At 57.5% G+C, this 24673-nt stretch overlaps 1 protein-coding gene and 1 long non-coding RNA gene across 6 annotated transcripts in view; one reads left to right on the forward strand and one right to left on the reverse strand.

The window, feature by feature from the left end:
* The window catches only part of IGHMBP2 (immunoglobulin mu DNA binding protein 2), a 23953-nt gene extending 8137 nt beyond the window's left edge, over positions 1–15816 (forward strand). For 2 of the 5 annotated variants that reach the window (XM_036875967.2, XM_057506690.1), the window contains 9 exons: positions 1085–1232; positions 3219–3393; positions 5694–5876; positions 6175–6293; positions 6751–6845; positions 7737–7860; positions 8754–9584; positions 12186–12358; positions 14757–15816. In XM_036875967.2, the coding sequence (XP_036731862.2) occupies positions 1085–1232; positions 3219–3393; positions 5694–5876; positions 6175–6293; positions 6751–6845; positions 7737–7860; positions 8754–9584; positions 12186–12358; positions 14757–14951 (2043 nt within the window). In that variant the 3' untranslated portion in view covers positions 14952–15816. The other 3 variants (XM_057506689.1, XM_057506688.1, XM_057506691.1) reach the window with 3 other exon arrangements.
* A 759-nt stretch (positions 15817–16575) lies between these two features.
* Positions 16576–17645, reverse strand: LOC130684768 (uncharacterized). Its single transcript, XR_008999093.1, has 3 exons — positions 17473–17645; positions 16839–17014; positions 16576–16688 (listed from the first exon to the last, which is right to left on the reverse strand). It is a non-coding gene; the product is annotated as an uncharacterized LOC130684768 (long non-coding RNA).
* Between the last annotated feature and the right edge of the window lie 7028 nt (positions 17646–24673).

Below are 24673 nucleotides of genomic sequence, written 5' to 3' on the forward strand. Positions count from 1 at the left end.
TGCTTTTGTCTGGCCTCCATCAATTCATTTAAGAATTTCATACATCAGGGCCACCCATTTTTGTTTGTTTTTTCTTTTTCCATTTTCATGGAGAAGATAAAGGACCACCCATTTCTGATAGAGGCCTGTGGTCCTCATTTAACAGAGACTCACCTGTCTCCAAGAGCTGGCCTTTCCTCTGGCAGTCCAGTACTTTCCAGCACTGGCTTCTCTGCGTGTGGGTCCCGATGTCCACAGTCGCACACCCTGCCCTGTGTTCTCTCGCCGTCAGCTGGCCTCATGGCTGTGCAGGGCTGGTTCTGTGAGTCGGCCTTTCCCTGGGCCTGTAGGATGGCAGGATGGCACACGGGATGCCAGTGTGGGAATAGCAGGTGGGGACATGGTGAACGCATGGCACCCCGGGTTAAAGGCAGTATGGGACTGTGCAGCGATGTTATTTCCTCCATCACAGTGTAGATTATTTCATTTTCTCAGTCCTGTTTCCATCAGTGTGTTTCAGGATTTTCTTCTCTGTGAGTTAGGCACAAACATTTCTCCCCTCGCCCCTGCCAAAATCCCACCCTCCAAAGCAGAAATCACAAATGAGGAAGGGTTCTGTGTCTTTGAATAGTAAAGCAAGCTGGCATTTTCTGGGCTGGAGAAAATTTTTTAATCTATTGACAATTGACAATTGTGGAGAATTGTCAAAACCTCTCCATCTATGAGCTACTGAGACTCAAAGCCTGGCACGAGTAGGTGCTGGTCCTTCCCCAAGCCCGTCACCGACTGCCGGGCAGGGCTGAGGTCCATCCTCGTCTCACGGATTTGGATCCCACAGCACCGTCTGCTTTGAGGACGCAGATGTCCCTTTCTGCCACTCCCTTTCCAGGTGACTGGCTCTGAGGCTAGGCAGGGTGTCAGGTGCTTGGTCCTGTGGCCGTGATCTGTTCCTCCTTCAAGAAAGATTTCTGACTTCTTAGTGCCTTTGAAGGAACTGACTGAGGTGGGTCAGCTGATGGTAAACAGAAGCACTTCGTGAATGAACGAGAGCCGAGTAAGTGCAAAGTTGTGTGAAAATAATTGTTTTCTGTGCTTTCCTTTATAGATGAAAACCAGAAAGATCCAGGATAAGAGGGAGAAAAGTAATTTTCGAAATGAAATCAAGCTGTTAAGAAAAGAGCTGAAGGAGAGGGAAGAAGCCGCCCTTCTGGAGAGCCTTAGGGCCGCGGACGTGGTCCTGGCGACAAATGCGGGTGAGGGGGCCTGGCCTCCCCAGCCCACCCAGCCTCCCCAGCCTGCCCAGCCTCTCCAGCCCGCCCGGCCTCCCCACCCCGCCTAGCCTCCCCAGCCCGCCTGGCCTCCCCAGCCTGCCTGGCCTCCCCACAGGGCCCAGCCTCCCCACCCCGCCTAGCCTCCCCACCCCGCCTGGCCTCCCCAGCCCGCCTGGCCTCCCCAGCCCGCCTGGCCTCCCCACAGGGCCCAGCCTCCCCACCCCGCCTAGCCTCCCCAGCCCGCCTGGCCTCCCCAGCCTGCCTGGCCTCCCCACAGGGCCCAGCCTCCCCACTCCACCTAGCCTCCCCAGCCCACCCGGCCTCCCCAGCCCGCCCGGCCTCCCCACGGGCCCAGCCTCCCCACCCCACCTAGCCTCCCCAGCCTGCCCGGCCTCCCCACAGGGCCGGTGGCACCCCTGCTCCAGGGTACTGGAGGAGTTTGTGTGGAATTGTCCTTACGTGTGGGTGGCTTCCCACAGTGAAGCCTTCTGGGCCAGGGGTTTTCTTCGTAAGGGGTCTTGTCTGCCGATTCAGTTTCTTTAATCCAGGCAGGGGTATTCAGGCTCTTCCTGTGTGAGCTTACGTCTTTTGAGGAATCTGTCTACTTGATCTAAACTGTTGAATTTAGAATAACAAAGTTGTTCATAACATTCCTTTATTATTAAAAAAAAGTATCTGTAGTGTCTGTGACAGTGTCACCTCTTCTCCTTGCTGACATCGGTCCCTTCTCTCTCCCCTGATCTCTTGGCTGGAGGCCCATGGGTTTCATCGATGTTTTCAGAGAGCTGGCTTTGGTCTCGCTGGTTCACTCTGCTGTTTCTTTGCTTCTGACGTCACTGATTTCTGCAGCGAGCCTCCTTAGCCCCCCACTTGGGTTTAGTTTGTGCTTCTAGTGCCCTGGATGAAAGCTGAAGTCACTGTTTCATGTTGATCTGAGACTTGTCTTCTGATTCGGGCACTCAGTGCCGCACATGTCCCCCTAAGCACTGCTTCTGCAGCATCCCTCAAATTCTAATACGCTGTGTTTTCATTTTGTCATTGTGAAATACTGTCTAATTTCCCTTTTCATTTCTTTTTTGGCCCGTGACGATTTAGAAGTGTGTTATTTTCTTTCCAAATAGTTGGAGATCTTAGATATCTTCCTGTCACTAATTTCATGTGGTCAGATGACATACTGAGTTGGATCATTTCAGTGAGACTTACTTTATGGTCCAGAATTTGATCTGTCTTTGTAACTATTCCCCATGTACTTGAAAAGACTGTGTTCCTGGTTCTGCTCTGTTCCGTAGATGTCCTGTCGGTGGTGGTGTCGGTCAGGTCTACTGGGTCCTTACTGATTTTCTGTCGACTTGTTCTGTCACTTACTGGGAGGGAGGTGTTGAAACCTCCAACCGTAACTGGGCTCTGCGTGTGGTGGGGCATTCAGGGCTCAGCCATGCACCTTCACTTCCTGTGGGCCCAGAGTCTCACCGTGAGCCAGAGGTGGTGCTTAGGGCCGCCTGGCGTCCCTCCTGAGTCCAGAGCCCAGTGCCGTGGGTGCGACCTTCCAGAGTCCCAGAAACACGTTGGAGCTTTTCAAGGCCCCAGGGACATCCTGTGCAGAGCAGGGCTGGGTGCCTGATTGTTCTGTATGCCCAAGAATATACTTTAGAGGAGAATAATTGAATTCTAATCAAAATGATATATAAAGAAAATTCAAAGCTAATACAGCCTTGCGATGACTTGGGGCCCTAGCCCCAAGGGAGTGATTGATTTTGGTGATTGAAATTTTAGATAGCCCCTGGCTGGACACACCACTTTGCACTTAAACACAGGTGGGCTGGAGCCATGAGAGCGTTAATGGCCCTCCCTAGTCTTCATTCCTGCAAGTTCATCGCGCGGTCTCCCTGCAGGCTGACGGACAGGCGGCTTGCTGCGCGTCTCGGCCGTGATTGCAGCTGTAAATATCAGGGTTCTGATTCCCACCAGGTGCTTCTTCTGACGGCCCCCTGAAGTTGCTCCCTGACAGCCACTTCGATGTGGTGGTCATCGACGAGTGTGCCCAGGCCCTCGAAGCCAGCTGCTGGATCCCCCTGCTGAGGGCCCGAAAGTGCATCCTGGCTGGAGATCACCAGCAGCTGCCCCCCACCACAGTCTCTCACAAGTAAGTCCCCCCACCAAGTGGCTTCCAGTGCCTGCACCTGCCACCCTGTTCGCCAGTCTGGCTTTGAAGTCCAGCCCAGAGCTCTCAGCTCACCAGAGGGCCCTGGCGATGCCCTGTTCTGCACAGTCCTGATCACAGCTGCTCTCCATCTGCTGCTCGTCCTTGCGTAGAGGGCAGGTTGATTACACTGCGTTGCCTGACGTCAGGGGTCATCCTGCTTTCAGAACCTGACACCGTGTTCATGGAACTGAGACTCGCCTAAGGGGCGGGCAGGTTGAGGGGCCGTTGGCATCGGGCAGCCTGCGAGAGAGCTGCCCCTGTGCTGTGCTGACCGACCTCTGGGCCAGCGAGCTCACCACCTGGTGCAGATTCTCTGAGTCCCCATCTGCCGGCATATCCCTTGGCAGGAGACCCAAACGGTGACTCGGTAAACTAGACTGTGTGAGCTGCCCCCTCCTGCCCCTCACTGCTCTGGCCACACCCACCTCCTCTGCCCTGGCTGGCCCTGTGGGGCCCAGGCCTTCTGGATGTCGGTGGCCATGCCCTCCTGCACTCAGTTCTTTCAGATGAGCCCTCCTCATGGCCTCCATGCTCACTCTGTCTAAACGGCGTTCCTGTGCCCTGCGGGTCCCTTCCTCAGGCTTCTTAGCGCTCACCACTCAGTGGCAGTGGTGTGTTGTCTGTTCGTCAGTTGTCTTTCCCACTAGAATATCAGGCACTTGAGGCCTGGGACAGGGCCTGGTACCTGGGTGTCTTTGATACAAGTTGGCTCTAAAGTCCACATCCAGAAAGCCTTCCTGGACGAATGAGACTCCTCAAGATCCCTGCATCCATGCCCTTTGCTTGAGTAAGATTGGGGTCCTCTTATTTCTATGAGGCCTGTCTGCCCCTCGGTGTGTGCACAGAAGTCACGGGGATCTTGGGACTCTGGTTGGTCTCTCAGGACCAGCGAGAGGAGTGCAGGAAGGTCTGCCACGCGGAACCTCCCAAAGGGGAGCAGGGGCCCTGGGGGGAGGGATGTTAGGCCAGCGTCCCTCAGAGGAAGACTCACAGACGGTTCTTCACAGTGATGATTTGGGGGGAGGCATGGGGTGAACAGAGGCAGGAGGGGGACCTCAGGTGGGAGTCAGCATGGACACTTCAGTGGGTGTGTATTCCATGACTGGTTCTGGGGGGGGGGGCCAGGGGGCTCTTAAAAGAGGGCTTTGTCCCCCAGCAAGCCTTTGTGCGGAGGTTTGCAGCTGCACCCTCAGGAAGTGGTGCCCCTGTTGTGCCCCGGCAGGGGAGGGTGATCTGGGGGAAAGCTGGATGCCCGGGTGCTGGGTACCCTAGGTTTGCAGCTGGGACTGCATCACCTCTCGCTTCTTCAGCATTAATTGCTTTCAGTAGGTATCTTCATTAAAAATGGTCAACCCCAGAGACATTAGAGGTTTCCAGAGGGGGGACCCCTGAAACAGAGGGAGGTGCTTTTCCACGGGCTTTGTATTACCAACTTGGAAAGTGCATCCATGCTGGCATGCTGGCATGGCGGGGGGTGGCTCCAGCAGGCGGCTGGCTCGGCCCTGGCTCTGCGGTCCACCGGCCGGGCAGCCTTGGCTGCTGACCTCTCGTCTCTGTCTCCCACTCGCGCGGAGCGTGGAGGTGCAGCAGCAGCTGCCTGGGCAGGGCCCCCGAAGGCTAGTGAGGAGGGGGTGTGGCTCGGCGGTGCGCCCTGGGAACTTAGCTCCCGCTGCTGGAGTGCGGGGCTTACAGACTCGCCTGCGTTACTTCACTGTTGCCGGAGCGACTCATCACAAACGTGAGCAGCACAGGTCTAATGTCTTACAGTCCTGGGAGTCAGAAGTCCAAAATCAGAGTGAATTGAAATCAAGGTGGGCAGGGCTGGTTCCTGCGGAGGCTCCAGGGAGTCTGGCCCTGGCCTCTGTCCCCCCTGGAGCCCCCGCCCTCCTTGGCTCGCGGCGTCCTCTACCCGAGAGCCGGCAGTGCGGTGTCTTCGCTTCTCTCTCTTGGTTCTCTTACCTCCTGCTTCCCTCGTCCCAGGGCCCTGTGGTGACGCTGGGTCCCCAGGTTGTCCAGGTGCACATCCCACCTCAGGATCCTGCATCGCATCTGCAGGGTCCCGGGATTAGGATGTGGGCGACTTTGGGGGTCCCTGGTCAGCCAGCCACACCTTTACTTTTAGGTCAGGACCTGGGGCGTGAGTGGGATTCTGTGGTCCGAGGACTGCTTTCCTCCCTGGTCTCTGGTCTGCGCTAGGCTCGTGGACTCGTCCTCATTGCCGCTTCCTCTCCCGGGTGCAGGGCTGCGCTGGCCGGGCTGTCGCTCAGCCTGATGGAGCGCCTGGCCGAGGAGTGCGGTGAGAGGGTGGTGCAGATGCTGACCGTGCAGTACCGCATGCACAGGGCCATCATGCAGTGGGCTTCAGAGGCCCTGTACCACGGGCGGCTCACCGCACACCCTTCTGTGGCTGGGCACCTCCTGCGGTGAGTGACTGGGTTACCCCCACCTGCCTCCCCTGCCCGATCCTTCTGCTCTGAGCCCCTGTGTTGCATGAACCATGTTCTGAAAAGGTTTCAGAGCAAAATCTGCCTCAGAGACCGGTTTTCTGGAAGGAAGAGCAGCCTTGCCCTGGAGCGCTGATTGGCGCCCCAGTCTCTGATGTCCGCCATGCTCCCAGGCTCCTGGTGGGGGGGCACCCGTTTCCTGTGGAAGTGGAGGGCTGGGTGGGTTCTGTTTGGGACCTGGGTGCTGCTTTATTGATTGGGCCCTGCCTGCGTGCAGGGATCTCCCAGGAGTGGCTGCCACAGAGGAGACGGGCCTGCCCCTGCTGCTTGTGGACACGGCCGGTTGTGGGCTGTTTGAACTTGAAGAGGAGGATGACCAGTCTAAAGGGAACCCTGGTGAGCTTGCCGGGAGGGGGCCACTCTTTCCTGTGAGGTCCTGGGCGCCTGTTTGGAAGCTAAAGTCCCTCTGAGCTGCCTCCCTGCTGAGTAGCTGAGAGGATGGGAGAGCAGGCTGCTGGCAAGCCGGGGGCTTTGGGCCAGATTCTCCAGAAGGTGGGGCTCAGTGCCCGTCTGCCGGGTGCTCTGGTGGCTGCCTGTTAAGCAGAGGACACACGGCCAGCCTGAGACCAAAGGAGTGGCCCTTGCTCACAGAGGCACGAGTTTGGCTGGGCATCCTGCTTCTTCCCTTGCTGAATCTGGCTGCCTGCCGACTGGCTTTTAGCTCCCACGACACGACGTCAGGCGCGACGGGAGCTCAGCTTGTAGGAGACACAAGAGCGCTTAAGGAAAAGGCGCTCATGAAGAAAGTCAGCCGGGAGCATCCCCGCACTGACACCTGCCTCCCTCCCTGCAGGTGAAGTGCGCCTCGTCAGCTTGCATGTCCGGGCCCTGGTGGACGCTGGGGTCCGAGCCGGCGACATTGCCATCATCACGCCGTACAACCTGCAGGTGTGCTGGGACTCTTCCCCCCCTAAAGAGGCTGAAAGAGGGCAATTCACTGGCTTTTGTGACCGAACCGTCCGGAGAGGAGCTGATCACCTCACTGCCACCCCCGGGCTCGGGATGGCCGCAGGGCCTCTGGCATGCCTCCGCCCGTTCTGCCTCTCCGAGTGGCTTCGTTTCCTGGCCAGCTCCCTGGGGACCCTGGTGACTGCAGGCTGGCGTCCCTTTCCGGGACATTCCCTGGGCAGCGGCCTGTCTTCTTGCCGCATCTCCCGTGAGAGTCTGGGCTTTGACCTTGGCCTGGCTCAGGTTGTCCCCATCCCTGAGCTGGTGGCTGTGGCCGGGAGCCGGCGTCCTTGCCCATCCCCAGAGTCAGGCCGGCACAGCTTTGTGTGTACCCAGCAGGACTGAGCGTGGGAGGGGGCAGTCCCCTGAAAATGTGGGCTGCTGGCTGCTGCCTGGGGAAGTGTGGGTGGTGGGCAGCAGAAGTGGGCGCCTGTCCCCTTCTCTCTGGGTTCTCTCACATTTTCTCTTAGGGCTTGTGGGCTTGTGAAGCGAAGCCTGCCTTGGTTGGTAGGGTGAACAGACCCTCCTGAGAGTGTCGTGAGGTTGGAGGCTGGGTCGCCAGCCCTTGTTTACAGGCATCACACGTGGGGCGTCTGAGGCGGGTGGCTGTCATGAGCCGGAAGAAATGGTGAAATGTCAGCACTGGGGTGCGAGGACACATCGGCCTGTCCGTGTGCCCCCGCCTCTTCACCGGAATGCCTGTGAGGTGGCGGTGGAGCCGTTCCCATGAGGCTCCCGCAGGGCTTCCCCAGAGCGCTGTGCTGCGCGGAGGCAGCATCGAGGCTGCCCTGGCCGGGCTGTGACGGGGCTGCGGTCTTGCTCATGTTCCAGGTGGACCTGCTCAGGCGGAGCCTCGCCCACACATACCCTGAGCTGGAGATTAAGTCTGTCGATGGTTTCCAAGGCCGAGAGAAGGAGGCTGTGATACTGTCCTTCGTCAGATCCAATAGGAAAGGTGCGTCCTCTGGGGATGCACAGGGCGGCGTCACTTGTTCAGAGGGCATGCTAGATTCCTGCTTGGGGCTGTGCTGGTCGCTGGCGGGCGCTGAGGGAGTGCAGACTGTTCTCCGTAAGCTCACCTGTCCAGCGAGAGAGACCAGGCGTGAGCTGGCTGTGGGGAGGTCCAGCCGGACCCTGCTTGGAGGTCGGTGCCGTCCTCAGCGTGGCAGGATGGCTGGTGTTGGGGGTGGGGGGGCCAGGGAAAGGTGTTGCAAACAGAGGGAACGGAGAGCTGAGGCTTAGAGGCCCAGTGTGTGGTTGGGGAGGTGGCTGGGAGTGCAGGGTAGGCTGGGGAGGCCTGGACACCCTGCCTAAAGCCCAGAGCTTATCTTTCGGCCTCAAGGTGAATTTGGCCTCAGAGCATGGGCCAGATTTTTATGCTGCCAGAGCTTGTGGGGATCCCATTTGGTAGGAGTACTGTACCCACAAACAGTGTTTAATTCTTGGGTTCAGAAAGCATTTCAGTAGAAGGTTGAAATCAGATGGTGGGGAGAAGAAGACAGTGGGCTGTCCCTTGTGTCATCGACTGCAGCCACCCCCCCACCCGGGCTGGCTCCCAGGTCTGGGCCTAGGGAGAAGGTGTTCATGCTTGGAAATGATTGAGTCTGGTAGCTGTCAAATTCAAATCAGGTACTTGGAGCCCAGACATGCTGCTGAGTGGATAGGACATCACGACGGGGCCTTAGTGCAGAGAATCAGGCAGCGGTGTGGGGGTGGAGGCTCAGAGGGCGAAAGGTGCAGGTGTGTGTGTGGGGGGGTGGCCCTTTCCAGGTGACCCCTATTGGGGCACCTGACTTCCTGTTCCTAACACTGGACCTGTTCCTCCACTCACGCCTGGATCGTTTTTAGGTGAGGTTGGTTTCCTTGCTGAGGACCGGCGGATCAACGTCGCCATCACCCGTGCCCGGCGCCATGTGGCGGTCATCTGCGATACTCGCACTGCCAACAGCCACACCTTCTTGAGGACCCTGGTGGGTTACTTCTCGGCGCACGGGGAAGTGCGCACGGCCTTTGAGTATCTTGATGACATTGTCCCCGATAACTATTCCCATGAGAGCTCCCAGGGCCACAGCCAAGCCGGCACGAAGCCCCCAGGCTCTGCTGCGTCGGCCAGGAGGCCTCCCGGAAGCAGGCCCCCGGAAGGAGCCCAGGAGGCCAGAGCCGCTGCCCGGCTGGAGCGGAAGACGCCAGGCAGGAAGCCTTTGGGCTCTGAGGCGGGTTTGCAGCCGACCCTCAGTGGCAGCAGCCCAGGGGGAGCAGGGAGCAGGGAGTGTGCAGACCGTTTCAGGGCTGAGATAGTGGAGTTCGTGGCAAGCGAGAAAATGCAGTTGGAGTTTCCTCCTTCCCTGAACTCCTGCGACAGGCTGTGGGTCCACCGGATAGCGGAAGAGCTCGGGCTGAGGCATGACAGCGCCGGAGAGGGGAGGGGGAGGTTCATAACCCTGAGCAAGAGGGCCCCGCCTGCACCACCGCCTCCAGCGAGGGCCCCCGGCCCCACCCAGGCGGAGCGCCCCCCTGGGGAGCAGGGAGGCCGGGCCCTGCCGGATCCGAAGGCTCTGCACCCCGAGAGACCACAGGGGGAGATGGGCAGACAGGGGCGGCAGGCCAAGGAGCGGCTGCAGGCCTCGGGCCCCGGGCTGCGGAAGTTACCGGGAAAGAAAAAGAAGAAAGAAGCAAAAGGTAAGCAGAGTCACCTGATGAGCACAGGGGAGGCGCCCCTTTACTGAGAGCGTACCCCAGTACCGCCCACCTCCCTTGTGGTGCTGCTGCCCTGATGCTGCGTCTTGTGCCTTGTTTTATTTTACTTATTTATTTATTTACTTTATTAAGGTATCATTGATATACACTCTTGTGAAGGTTTCACATGAAAAGCATTGTGGTTACTGCATTCGCCCATATTATCCAGTCCCCCCGACACACCCCACCACAGTCACTGCCCATCAGTGTAGTAAGATGCCACAGAGTCAACTGCTTGTCTTCTCTGTGCTCCCCCCCGACACCATGTGTGCCAATCATAATGCCCCTCAATGCCCCCTCCCCTCCCCTTTGGTGACCGCTGGTCCATTCTGGAGTCTGTGAGTCTTATGCCTTGTTTTAATCGACTTGGTCTGAGCACGCTGAAGGCAGGGCTTGGCCATGGTGGCCCTTATGTCCCCAGAGCCTCGTGCAGCACCTGGCAGAGAGGGGGCACTTGGTCTGTGCTTGGCGGGAAAGGGCCTGGAAGGGCACGTGGGGTGGTTGTGGAATCCCCACCCTTGGGAGTGGGATTGGGTCTCTGGGCTGCGGTGCCTGCTTGCTCTGACCCAGACACCCAGGCAGGCGTGCAGGTCGGCGGCCCTGTGTCCTGGAAGGGCGCACACTCCGCCCTGCATCCTGCGCTGTGCGTGGGCTGTTCGCTCTGCCCCCGTCCAGTGCTGTGATCGAGTGCCCACAGGCACGGAGCTTGAAGACCTGGGGGTCACAGCCTGGATTTTCTGAGACTTCTGGGTGAGCTCTGGTTGCAGCCATTTTCCTCTTAGCAACACCATGAAGCTGTTCATGGTCCCTTTTATTCACTTAATTTCTGTGAACAAAGCTGCACACTCATGATTCATGGGTCAGCCTCGGAGCCCGAGGCTCCAGCTGAATTCATGCCATTGTATTTAGTGAGCAGCTACTACGTGCCAGACTTTGCGCTGATGAACAACATAGACATACCCTTGCCCTCCAGAAACTGACATTCTGCCAGAGGAAGGTGGTGCTAAATCCTTCTTAGACTGTGCCGAGCATATAGTAAATGCCACAAAGAGCAGGTGCCTGTAGAGTATGCCCAGAGGACCTGGCCTTTCTTCCAGGAAGGCATGCAGAGTGGTCACTTGAGGACAGTGTCCTTGGGGGGGAATTTGCTCCATTTCATGATGCTGGCACCTCTTCTCAAGCAGCCACCTTCAGAATCCATCTCACCAGTCAGTCTCCACATGTGACCTTCCTGTTGGTCTCCACACTGCCGAGATCCCAGCAGCCAAAAGGCCCCCTGAGCAGGCCCCTGGAGCCTCAGCTGGTGGTCCAGGCAAGAAGGGCATTGCTGAGCAGAGCAAGGGCTGCCTGGCGGCCTGCCTGCCACATGGGACAGTTAGGGGAATGGAGTACACTGTTCTGTGGGACAGGTGGGCCAGTACTCAGGTGGAGGAGATTTTGTTTTAGTTTGGGGTCTGAACACTCACTGCCCGGTCTCCGTATCTCATCCGTCTCCCAGGGATGCTTGCCATCACCTCGGGAACTTCCTGCAGGCAGCAAGCCCCTCCCGGGCCTCCTCCAGGCCTCCTGGTGCTGCTCTTAAGGGTGTCAGCACATCTGTCCCTCCCCTGACGTTGGGTGCCCACCAGGCTGGCGTGTGTGTGCGTGGTAAGCATGCCTTCACCCGCCCTGTCAGCTCACAGCTCCTTTCTCAGGGACCGTTAAGGGACATGTCCCCGTGTACAGATGACCATGGCGATGGCGTGCTGCCTGGAAGGATTGAAATGGCTGCTGTAGACCGCGGCACTTGCAGGAGGGCGGGGCCTCCGGGGCAGTGCCACAGTTGCCCTGTGTCCCCTAAGGGCCACCATTCTGACCCGTGTGCAGAGCATTGCAGCACGCCCGCTGCAGAGAGTGACTTGGGGAAGTGGTACGGCCGTGTGTCCTGTCTGCCCGCCTCAGATAATCCACGTCAGCTGCCTGGGTGGTCCCTTCCTTCCTGTGCATCTGAGTCCCTAAACATACGCGTTTCTGTTACATGTGTGTGTCTTACAGAATCATGGCCCTATGTAATCTCATCTCTCTTTCCGACTATGAGCGTTTTCTTGTAACTTTGAAAGACCTGGGTGCACCTGGTCAGAACGTTAGTTAGGGTCTCCTGAGGCGCGACCAGGGGTGCCCTGCAGCTCATTTCATGAATCCCTGCTGCGACATTTTAGTTTGTTTCAGGGTTGCGTTTTTATAGTTAGTGAGGGACATCACTTTTTAATGTTTTCTGAATTGAAGAAGAACTTGCAGAGGCGCCGTGCGTGTCCTGTGGCCCTTTCCAGGAAGTGCATGCTGAACTCTCGCCTCCCGGCAGTGATTGGCTATTAGCTCAGTGACCAAGAGCCACCTGCAGTTGGATGGGCGCTGGGCCGAGGGAGGGCATGTCTGCTGCTGGCTGGGAGCCTGAAAGCCCGAAGCCAGGGCACAGCTGCTGCAGGGGGCAGACGTGGGCCAAGTGGACGGGTCTTACCCGATTACTTTGTTTTTCTTGTCGGAGTGACACTTTTCTTTCCCTAGGACATGTGGCCACAGGTCTGCCCCTCGAGGAGGACTTCGATGCCCTGGTCTCGGCTGCCATTGAGGCTGATCATACCTGTGGCTTTGCTAAGTGCACAGCCAGCGTCACGACCCTGGGCCAGTTCTGCCCACACTGCAGCCACCGGTACTGCCTCAGCCACCACCTGCCGGAGGTACGGCAGCCCTGCCGGGCGCGGGCACTGGAGGGGTGGCAGCGCTGGTCTCCAGGGCTCAGGTCCTGGGCAGATGCGCTCTGGGTGGAAACAGTAGCTGGTCATAAGCTCTGAATACCTTAAAACAGATACCAACTAACAATTTGATTTGAACACATCAGGGCATGAGTAAGTGAAGTGCCATGTGCTGGGTTACAACCATGTTGATAGGAATTCTGGGTAGAGAATTTTGGCCTGGGGTCTTGGGTTCCGTCAGCGCTAGCAGAGGGGAGGTGGCAGGCGAGGCCTCTTGCCCACGGTCTAAAACGGGCTGGCAGCCTGGCTGCTTTTCACTCATTCCTTGAGCACATGTGGATGAGAACTTCGTGTGCCAGCTGGGGGAGCTGGGGTCAGAGCAGGCTTCATCTCTGCACTGGGTCGCACGGGCCTGGTGTGGACCCAGGTGAGAGGCCAGCATGGTACCATGTGCCCAGTGCCCCCGGGGAGGGACCCGGGGGCCAGGGTGGCTGCAGCTCGTAGGGGCCGCCCAGAGGCAGCCGTGAGAGCAGGCTTTTGGGGGAAGTAACTCTGGGGCTGAGACCCCACAGGTGGGAAGTGAGCCGAACTAGGGAGGGCACATGTGAAGGCCTGGGCACAGGGACGGCGCACCGGGGTGGCTGGGAGCAGAGTGTGGGGCAGGGCGGTGCAGGTGGAGGCTGGGGGCCTGTGGGCTGCCTTGAGTCCGACCTGGTTCTGGAGGTGGTGGGGAGCGCTGGTGGGCTCAGCAGGGCTCTGGTGCCAGGAGACACGGCTGCCCTGCAGAGGAGGCTGGGGCCGGGAGGTTGTGGGGTCCACCCTAGGACTGGGTAACGGCAAGAGTGGAGGGGCGGCCTCGGAGCCCTTGAACTGGTTGTACGTCAGGATGAGAAGAGGAAGGACCCAGAGGGACCCTGGGTTTCTGGTCTGCAGACGGGAGGGTGTAGGGGCTTCCTGTGTGGGAGGGAGGCCCCCGGAGGAGCCACGCCCGTGTCCTCGTGGGGTCGGGGGGTGTACTCACTCGCCCGCTGGGAGCTCTGCTGGCCCCGAACCCAGAAAGGGGCTCCTCACACAGCCCCTTGGCCTCTGTGTCCATGCCTGTTGATAGAGTGTATGGTGCTTTGGGAAGGTTTTCGTCTGGGGCGTTTGGGAATCGTTGGATGCAGGTTTGCATGGCTGGCGTGTGTGACTTGTACAGCATGTGCTCACGGCAGTGCCGTGTGGGGGTGGCGAGCCCCTGAGGCGCGAGGGCCGGTGCAGGCCGTGCTCCTGTGCCGCCGCTCAGTGTGGCTGTGGAAGCCCTGCACAGCATCCTGTCTGGCGAGAGGTTCTGGCTGCAGGAGAGGCTGTGGTGTGGGGGCTCGGCCTCCAGCACCGGCTCTGCCACCTGCTCACTTCCTGACGTGGGCAGATGAGTGTCACTGTGGCCCTGAGCCCTTGTGTCCGCCCCAGGGGCTGTGTGCCTCACCTGACCCCTCAGCTGCAGAGATCTGTGGGGTCCGGGATGCTCCTGCGTGTGCATGTCTGGGAGATCTGTGGTGGGCAGGGGTGGGCCTAGGGCAGCCCAGAAGGGTCGGAGGAAGTGGGTGAGGACGCCCAGTGAGCGAGGTGTGGGATGGGCACTGGGCGGGAGGTGAGCAGCACGGGGCTTGTGAGCTCATCGGTGGTCTGTGTGGAATCTTACAAGGTCCGAGCTCGGGTCCCGCCAGGCAGTCCCGTGAGAAACATCCTTCCTTGGGGCAGCCGGGGACGGTTGGGCTTTGGCGGATGAGCCCACGTCCCGTCTGCCCGTCCCCTTCGTAGGGGTCCATGCAATGTGTGTCCAGCCCTGGTTGTGTGCCTGCGTGTTGCACTTCCTTTCCTCTTTCCTCTCTCTTTTTAGAAACAGTGAGTTAAGCTAGAATTCACTGAAATCAGGGGCAGGATGTGCTCCTCTCTGATGGGTGCTCATCAGCTGGTGTGCTTTGGGGCACCCACAACAGGCTGGCATTGGGTCACAGTTTTTGCCCAGAGGACATGGCAGTCCTGGCCTGGGTACTGGCCTTGAAGTAATCGGGTGCGGGCCAGCGTGGCCCATAGCAGTGCGATTCGCTTCACAAACCCTGCTGCCAGTGGGCCTGTGTGTGCGCCACCCAAATGCAAGGCGACACCAGCCTGTCAGGAGGGTTGGCGCAGGCCCGGCCCTGTGCGCACGTCCGCTCAGAGGATGGTCAGGCTGGGCGGGGGGCACGGGGTGGAGGCCTAGAGCCGGTCCTCCTGGCAGCCTGTGGGTGGGGGATGCGTGCAGGGTGGGGGAGCCCCCCCTGAGCTGTCATGTGGGTTCACGGCCCCCGAGCTCTGCCGGCCCCACTTGGCCCCACGCTGACTGCTGTGTCTCCCCCAGGTCCACGGCTGCGGGGAGAGGGCTCGCGCCCATGCCCGGCAGAGGATCAGCCGGGAAGGAGTCCTCTACGCGGGCAGCGGCACCAAGGACCGGTCCCTGGACCCAGCCAGGAGGGCACAGCTCCAGAGGAGGCTGGACAGGAAGCTGGATGAGCTGACCGGCCAGAGGAGGGGCAGGAGGAGGGAAGAGAGTTAGGGGCCGCCTCCCGGGGGGGGACAGGAGGGCTGGCAGGGCTGGCCCCTCCAGGCGGTGGCTGGGTGCCTGTGGGAAGACGGGCGGGCTCTCGGACCTCGGCGGGAGTGATGGGGGCCGACTGTGCAGGGCAGCACCGGGCACTTTGTCGCCGGTCTGGCGCACGTGTAACCCTGGCATGCACGCTCCTCTCTGCCCGCCGCCCCCCACCAGGGACCTTTTCCAGCCTCTCCCCTCCCTCCCAGGCAAAACCGGAGTCCCGGCTGAATCTTGGGGTGCTGCCCTGAGAGGCAGGAAGGTTCTGTTCCCTTGGAGGTGTGACCAGCAGCCTCTCTGCCACCCTCCCGTGGGACACCTGTCCCCTTGCCAGGCCCGGCTTCCCTCAAACGCCGTAGAAGTATCACCCCCACTGTTGGGCAGCGGCTTTCAGCCCTCGGGGGGAGAGGATGCGCAGGAATGGTCCCGTGCTGGGAGCTGGTGTCCGGGGTGCCGTGCGTATCTCCCGCGTGCCCCCTGCTGCTGGCTGGCGCTTTGTTGGGGCCGTGAGTTCCTTGAAGCCGCTCTCCCACCGCCCTCTGTGCCCTGGTGGTGGCAGTGACGCAGCTCTGGCTCCGGGGCCTGGGCGGTCGGGAGGGTCGCCCTGAGGCGTGGTTCACGGGCCCCCGGCCTGTGGGGGCCTCTCCTCCTCCTGTTCTGGGGACGATGCTGGGGAGGCGTCCCCAGCCTTCTTGGGGGGCTCTCCAGCCTCCTTTGCCGGCTGTTTTATCTAAGAGGATCTCAGATGGCTGTATTATTAGGCTCAGAGTTTTATTTGTTTCAAAGGAGTATAAATTACTTAAGAATTAAATAAAAGGAGCTGCCCACTGTCCCTGGGGTGTCTGTCCCGTGTCTAACACGAGCGCCCTTCCCCTGCCTGTCCAGTGCGGCTGTCCGGAAGTGTTCGAGAGCCCAGTGCGAGCCCGCGCTGCTCTGAATGCTCAGGGGTCCCGAGGCACCGGGAATGCCTGGGGCAGGCATGTGGGCATGCAGGGCCGCTGTCGGAATTCCTGTTTTGTTTGACTTTGCCACTAGCTCAACAATAGTTTGAAATTGGAAAGTTTCGAATTAAAAACCAATAAGGAAAACAAGGCCAGGCTCAGTGGGAAGTTGGCGGGGCAGGGGCCCCTCGTCTCAGGGGTGCCTCGGGGAGAAGGGCAAGGGGGAGACGGGTGCCCCTGGGGCCTCAGATCTGTCCCCTCCCCTCCCTCGTGGCCTGATGTCCGATCCGTCCACTCTCGCCCAGCTGCTGTGATGCCGTCCGCCTCCCACCCCTTCCAGACCCTCCTCACATGGGCCTGGCGCCTGCTGCCCTTAAATGCCATCCATGTGCGTGGCCTCAGACTGCCTGACGGGCACCAAGGGCCCCGTGTTGGCCTCAGTCTCCCTCAGGGGACTTGTTCGTCCCATTCTTACGCCACGGCACCTCGATGCCATTTATTCAGTGCATTTACTGAGCGTGTCATCTGTACCAGTCCCACCCGCTTGGGCCCCCCTCTGGTGGGGACACCCTGCCAGGCCCAGCACCCCCGCCCCCCACGCGGGGACACCTGCCTTGTCGCCTCCTGTCAGGTGGCCTTGGGGCTGGGTGGTTGAGGAAGGGCAGGGGCAGGGACACTTGCGTGCCACAGGCCACTGGATGATTCATGTCAGCACCGCCGTGTGCCGAGCACTGCATCGCAGACGCCGCCCTCGGACCCCTGGCTGGTGGGAAGCGTGGATAGGATTGGGGGCTGCTGGTGAGTCACGGTGGCTGAGGGGCATGGTGGCAGCTTTCTGCCTGCCACCATGCTTGCTTTATCTCCCTCCTTTGTCTGCTTTTATCTCCCCCTTCTTCTTTCCCAGTGTCCTCACCACCGGAGGCTGTGTCCTCAGCTGGGTCAGTCAGCCGCACCCTCCTGGTCAGAGCAAGGCCAGGTTCAGGGGGGGACCAGAATCCAAACAGGGCCACTGGGGTTCCACCCAGTGAGTGGGACCCACTCAGGTGCCGTGAGATAGATGTTGGCTCTTCTTCCTAGAGGGAGGCCTGTCTGCAGGAAAGAAGAACCCAATACAGAAACAAAATGGGGTGGGGAGATAACCTGATCCCGTTGTTTGAGTGCCTGGATCCAGCCACACCTGACCCCCACCCCATTCTTCCCAGTGTCTGGAACTGGTAAGTCCCTTTTCAGCTGACGGCGTACCTTGGGTTTCTGTCCCTTGCGGCTGAGAGGATCTTTGCTGGTCCACTGTGCCCAGGTCTGTGCGTCTCCCTGGTACGCCTAGTCCCAACCTGGAGGCGGTGCTGAGTCGGTGTACCTGTGCCCACTGGAGAAGGAACGGGCCCCATACCTGCATCCACATGTGCTGCCTGTGGGCCAGCCTGCCAGGAAGAGCCCCAGCTGGAGGAAGGAAGGCAGCCCACTGGGGTTTGGGTGGTGGGTGGCCTCCACAACTGGAGGCCCCGAGTCTGAATGTGGCTTCCACCCTTCTGATCCCATCTGCTCACCTGTGATGGGGATGAGAACAGTCTCCATCTTGCCATCTGTGCTGAGAGGTCAAAGGCACGAGCAGGGGGCAGTGTCGTGTGCTGGCGAGGCCTGGGTCCGGGTTGGCAGGCTCCATGGCAGTGCCAGCAAGGGGCACTCACTCCTCCACCACCGGCCGCCTCTGCAGCCAGTTTTGATGCATTGTTAAAATGTCAGAGTTGACTGTTGCAACACGAAAAGTTTCCATTTCTCATCCCAGAGAGACCTTGTTAGGAAAATATTTATAGCTGGTCTCTTGAAAAATGTCCTGCAGTTTGGCTTGGACAGGGTAGCCCCAAAAAAGGACAAAACATTCCAAGCCACACATCTTCACAGCCAATGAGCGTGGTGTGCTGGTGAACTGCAGGCTGCAGCCCTTCCTGAAGGAGTGGCCCTCGCTGGGGATGCCCTCCCAGGTGGGTGTGCTTCTCTGGAGGCACCAGGGACGGGCCCTGCTGTTTCCTTCTGTTGGGATGAAGGGGAAATGCCATGCGAGGGAGCCCCAGCTTCAGCACTTGCGAGCCCTGGGGTTTGTTCCCAGGTTCACCTGGCATGGGCCGCAAGGCCTTGTGCCTCTGTTTGCCCATCAGTAAAACTGGGAAATAACAGGATCTATCTCATGGTATAGTGAAGATTAAATGCTTTAAACTCACAAGGACCTTGAAGCTGCCTGGCACGTCACCACTGAGGGAATATCTGCTGTCCTCGTGCAAAGCCGCAGTGAGGTTGGAATGAGGCGGCACAAGGGTACCCGGACAGGCCAAGCAAATGGCCCTTCCTGCCCAAGGCTGAGGATGGCCGCCGGGCCAGCCGTGCTCTGTGTTTACCTGGGTTTGTTTGGAGCGTTACCCAGAGGGCTCAGAGTGGCACCATGCTGCTTTGGGACATTCTAGGCCTGAGTTACAACCTGGCACTTAGGAACTGTGTTCTGTGCCAGCAGCATTGCAAAAGCTGCACCCTTATTTGGTCTGGAAACTTCTTTGCCTGGAAGAAAAGTGGACCGAGTAAGCAGACTTCTTTAGGCAGGCAGAGTTTTAATCACGCCGGGATGGGTTGTCCAGTTTGCGAATTATTTTGATCTCTCACTCACTCTCTCCTCTGGCTGCCTGCCTCCTTCAGCCACTTGCCATGCTCCCCTTTCCCCCTGGAGCCACCGCTCAGCAATCTCAGCCGCCAGTGAGTTATTTTGTTGTGCAGCTTTACTGGGGTGTGATTTTCATGCCACAATTTGCATCCATAGCAAGTGTACAGCTCAGTGGATTCTGGCGAGCGGCGGGGTTGCCACTCCCTGCCCCAGCCTCCCCATTGTCCACCTGCAGTTCTCAGGCCCAGGATGTTCTCTTCTATCCATAGTTGGCTGAGAGGTTTTTTTGTTTGTTTATACGTTTTTTTAAATTAGAGTCTTAATTTTAAAAATCATGACTAGGTTTTGGACCTCTGTCGTATGCTTTTTCTGTGCCTGTTGAGATGACCATGTGGGGTTTGTCCTGTATTCTATTAATACGATATATTATTTGGTTTTGGGGGGGGGGTGTTAAACCAACCTTGAATTCCTGGGATAAGTCGCACTTGGTGTATAGTTTTTGTATAAATTGTTGATGGGGGTATAGTTTTGGGTCTGCTCCAAATCAGAAGTGACCCTCCCTGTGGGAGACCCATACTTAGATTCCTTTTGTGAAATAAGAGGGAGAGAGTTCAGGACCCAGAGAAGTAGAAGCCCACCAAAGGGTTTCTCATGCCTTTTTATTCCCAGTGAAACAGAGCCTATTCTCAGGCTGTGGCGCCCTTGCTTCAGCCCTCATGCCCAGCGTGGGATGCCCCAGCAGCAAGGGTGGTCCTGGCCTGGGCCGGCCCTGCTCGCCCCTGGGGGTGGGACAGGAGCAGGCCCCGTGTGAGGCTGTGCACGTCAGGCTTTGTGGCAAGTTGGGGCTGCAGTTTCCCTCGTGTCCTGCCCATCAAGTTGTAGACACTCAGAGGAGGAGCCACCAGTTTCTAGTTTGCACAGAGATGCTGTGGAGGCTGCTGGTGGCCGTGGCCAGGGGAGGTCATGGGCGGGGTGGGGATGCCCAGGGCGTGGTCACGCAGCTGGGCCTGTGCAGGGAATTTCTGCCCCACCCTCTTCAGTGAATGAAGGAGCGTCCTGGTGTCCTTCACACCAGGGCAGTCAGGAGGGCAGAGCTTGCAGTTTGTGGGTGACGTCCCCTCCCTGTCTCACAGCGCTGGGACCCCTGGGGCCAGGCTACCCAAATCCTACCCAGAGTGTGGGCCCTCTCTCTCAGTGTGCAGGGAAGGTGCCGTTGTGCTGGGAGCCAGCAGCTCGTTGAGCAGGGCCCTCGGGGCTAGGAATGACTCTGCTTCTTGCTTCTACAGTGCAGAGAGAGGAATCGTCTTCCCGGCCAAGGCAGGCCTGAGAACAAGTCAGGCCTGAGAACAAGGTCTCTTGATTCCTCCTGTGAAGAGGCTGTGTTAGGTTCAGTGCCCCCGGGCCCCCTCGTGGAGGGTGGCCCGTTTCGTAGGAGGCACAGAAGTGAGACCTCTGGCCAAGATGACATTGCTGGTTTATGCTCGAGGCATGGCCCCTACCCCCTTCTCTGAGCCAGCACTCGGCAGTGGTACCCAAATGGAAGAAGAGTTTTAAAAACGTGGAGCCACACTCAGAAGAGAAACAGCCTCACATTCCAGAAGACACAGCAGTCAGAGGTGTGGAGCCGTGGCTCCTGGTCTGGCAAGAAACGGGTGTTTTCCTGTGGCTCACAGGGACAAAAAGGGCCAATTCCGAGGTGGGATAGGAGCCAGGTTCACACTCTGAAACCAGATGCCGGGGCAGGACTTTCTGATTCATCAGAGGAAAAAAGGCTGTGTCCGTTACCATGGCTGCATAACAAATTTACCCAAAACTCTGGTATGAAACAGCTCTTTATCCTGCTCCTGGGTTCTGGAGCTCAGGGATCTGGACAGAGCGCCGCGGGGCGGGGATGCAAGAGGCCAGCCCTTCGCTTCAAGGCAGAACGGCTCTGGCGGAGTGTGTTCCCCAGAGCGAACCCTGTTCTCCAGCCGAGACCTGGAGCCCAGCCTGTTCCCTCACTCTGATAAACTGCCCCCTCCTGCGTCCTACCTCAGGCTCTGCCTCAGAAACCAGGCTGGAGCCACTCCCCACAGTGTTGGCACTTTAAGTGCCAGTTATTTGCTGACAGTTCCTGGATAATCTTCCCTTCGCTGTCTTCCCTCTGCCCACTTTTCCACCTGGACATTTAAGAGGCATCTCAAACTCTGGTCCAGATCTGAGCTCCTGATCTGCCCCTCGGTCACAGGCTGAATGGTGGCCCCCCAAAAGATAAATCCATGTCCTAATACCCAGAACTTATGACTATGACCTTATTTGGGTAAAGGATCTTTACAGACGTGATGAACTTAAAGATCTCAAGATAAGACCATCCTGGGGGCCGGTGGGCCCTGAATGCAATGACAGGTGTCTTTATAAGAGACATATGGGCACATGGAAGAGGCCGCTACGCAGCCTGGGGCCACCAGAGGCAGGAAGCAGCAGGAAGGGAGCCTGTAGGGCCTGGGGAGGGAGCGTGGCTCTGCCCACACCTTGATTTCAGACTTCCAGAAACCACAAGAGAACAAGTTCCCGTTGGTTTAAGCCCCCAGCTTGGGGCCATTTGTTGCAGCCGCCCCGGGACATGGACATACGGTCCAGATCTTCAGCCCCATCTCTCAGGTTGCTGGTCCCTGAACTCCTGCAGCCGCCCTGGGCACCGCTGCACATCCTTACGCCCCACTCCCGCTGCCAGCAGGTCCTCTCTGCTCCGCCTTCAGAGCACGCCTTCAGAGCTCCGCCCTCCCACTGCTGCCGCCTGTCCCGGGCCCCAGCACCCCGGCACTGCCCCTCTTGCTCCCGCCCACCCCTCGCCCCTGGGTCGCCGGGTGTTCACTGCATCCTTCTGCTCCAGATCCCCCTTTGTCTGCTCTGCTCTGGGATGCTGGGCTGATGCACAGTGACCGCCTTCTCATCCCAGTGTCCTGCCAGTGGCGGGCTGCAGGGGGAGGTTGGGAGAAGGGAAGAGGAGGGCCTGGGTCCTGTCTTTCCCGGACAGCATGGTGCCCCCTCCTCAGGGTCCTGCAGGGCCTGCCCTTTGAGCTCCTGAGTTCCAGGGACCCTCGCTGTCCCCGCTGTCCTCCTGGTGCTGAGGGTGGTTAGCTGCGTCCCTGAACCTGTGGCCCGAGCAGCTGCTGTGTCACTCCAAGGCGGCCCCCTGGACTTCTGTTTACATTGAGGTCAAAGTCACGTAACATAAAATTAACCATTTTTACAGGAGCAATGCAGTGGCATTCCTATTATTGTATAACTGTCATCTCTGTCTAGTTCCAGAACATTCTCGTCCCCCCAGAAGTAAACCTGTTCCCTTCCTCCTCCACGCCTCTGGCAGCCACAGAGCTACTCTCTGTCTCTGGGATTCGCCCGTGCCTTTTACATTTCATATAAATGGAGTCATACGACATCTGCCCTTTGGTGTCTGGCTGCTTTCACTCAGAATATTTTTAAGATTCATCCATGTGCCCTTTTTTTAAAAATTTTGTTATCATTAATCTACAATTACATGAAGAACATTATGTTTACTAGGCTCCCCCCTTCACCAAATCCCCCCCACAAACCCCATTAGTCACTGTCCATCAGTGTAGTAAGATGCTGCAGAATCCCTACTCATCTTTTCTGTTGCACAGCCCTCCCCGTGCCCCACCCCACACATTATACATGCTAATCGTAAGGCCCCCTTTCTTTCTCCCCGCCCTTATCCCTCCCTTCCCACCCCTCCTCCCCAGTCCCTTTCCCTTTGGTAACTGTTAGTCCATTTCTGGGTTCTGTGATTCTGCTGCTGTTTTGTTCCTTCAGTTTTTCCTTTGTTCTTATACTCCACGGATGAGTGAAATCATTTGGTATTTGTCTTTCTCCACCTGGCTTATTTCACTGAGCATAATACCCTCTAGCTCCACCCATGTTGTTGCAAATGGTAGAATTTGTTTTCTTCTTATGGCTGAATAATATTCCATTGTGTATGTACCACATCTTCTTAATCCATTCATCTACTGATGGACACTTAGGTTGCTTCCATTTCTTGGCTATTGTAAATAGTGCTGTGATCAACATAGGGGTGCATCTGTCTTTTTCAAACTGGGCTGTTGCATTCTTAGGGTAAATTCCTACAAGTGGAATTCCTGGGTCAAATGGTATTTCTATTTTGAGCATTTTGAGGAACCTCCATACTGCCTTCCACAATGGTTGAACTAATTTACATTCCCACCAGCAGTGTAGGAGGGTTCCCCTTTCTCTGCAACCTCACCAGCATTTGTTTGTCTTTTGGATGGTAGCCATCCTTACTGGTGTGAGGTGATACCTCATTGTGGTTTTAATTTGCATTTCTCTGATAATTAGCGATGTGGAGCATCTTTTCATGTGTCTGTTGGCCATCTGGATTTCTTCTTTGGAGAACTGTCTGTTCAGCTATTCTGCCCATTTTTTTATTGGATTATTTACTTTTTGTTTGTGGAGGTGCATGAGCTCTTTATGTATTTTGGATGTCAACCCTTTATCGGATCTGTCATTTATGAATATATTCTCCCATACTGTAGGATGCATTTTTGTTCTACTGGTGGTGTCCTTTGCTGTGCAGAAGGTTTTCAGCTTGATATAGTCCCACTTGTTCATTTTTGCTTTTGTTTCCCTTGCCTGGGGAGATATGTTCATGAAAAAGTTGCTCATGTTTATGTCCAAGAGATTTTTGCCTATGTTTTTTTCTAAGAGTTTTATGGTTTCATGACTTACATTCAGGTCTTTGATCCATTTCGAGTTTACTTTTGTGTACGGGGTTAGACAGCATGTGCCCTTCCTCTTTATGGCTGAATAGTATTTTGTTGTGTGGTTGGACCTCATTCTGTGTGCCCGTTCATGCTCATTCACCCGGTCGGTGGGTCCGGAGACCTTCCCATGTACGGTCCGTGTGACCGGTCCTGTTGTGAGCATCCATGTGCATGTCTCTATGTGGATGTGCCTCGCTTGTTGGGTGTATGCGTAGGAGGAGGGGCTGGGTCATGTGGTCACCCTCTGTCTTGCGCGCCTCTTGAAAAGCGTACACGTGCAGCCCGCCCTCTGAGCCTGGCTCTGTGTGACTTGTGTCCTCCGGCCTGGCCGTTCTCTGTGAGCGAGCATTGGTTGTGAGGGAGCAGGTGCAGGACAGCAAGGACATGCCGGCCTCCACTGACTGGTCTGGCCTGCTTGCCTCTGCTCCGTGGCTCTGACTGCCTCCCTCTGATGGGGCAGTTCTGTAAGTGCTTATGGGGCTGGGCTGGGCTGGCTGGCCGGTTGCGGGGATGCGTGCAGAGAACTTCCCAGCCGCTGAGACACAGGAAACAGTCATGAGGCAGGTGCCTGTGAGGGACCGTGGCCGAGGACACCACGGGCCCCCACTGAGGCCCTGAGGAAGGCTTGGGACGTGATCAGCCTCTGTGAGCAATACTGGGCCCCTGCCTAGTGCTTGTGCGAACGTACTTCTTTCCTGCCCGCAGCATTCCTGAGAGGGAGCGGATCATGGCCCCAGGTGGTTAAGGACCAGAGCTGGGTTCAAATCCATTTTAGGCCAAAAGTTACAATTTTATTCACTGGCTGTGCTGCTTCCCCCAGCCTCCGAGATTTCACTTTAAACCAGGGGCCAAGACTCATACTGTGTCTTCTTGAAGAAATATTTGAAGAGAACGATAAAAGCACCTGGTAATATGCTAACCCAGCACAGCTATTTTAATATTTTGCAGATTGCCCTCTATAATTTTATGTAGTTGCCAACAATTTGTTCATAGCCTTGTGTGTTCTGTTTTTCACTTAATGAGTCACAAAACATTTTCCCAGGTTTTTTTGTATTTGTCATGACTGCCGTTTTACATGGACTCCTTGTATTGTGTCCTGGATACTCCATAATTTGGTTAACCATTTCCCCAGTGTTTGTTATTCAGGCCCTGGTCAGCAAACTGTAGCCCACGGGGCCAAACCTGGCGCACAACCTTTTTGTATGGCCCACAAGCTAAGAATGGGTTTCACGTTTTTAAATGGGGAAAAAAAAATCAAAAGAGGAATAAGATTTTGTGACATGACAACGGTCATATGCACTTCAGTGTCTGTCTGTTAAT

The sequence above is a fragment of the Manis pentadactyla genome, chromosome 9 (genome assembly GCF_030020395.1).
Source record: "Manis pentadactyla isolate mManPen7 chromosome 9, mManPen7.hap1, whole genome shotgun sequence".
Lineage (NCBI taxonomy): Eukaryota > Metazoa > Chordata > Mammalia > Pholidota > Manidae > Manis > Manis pentadactyla.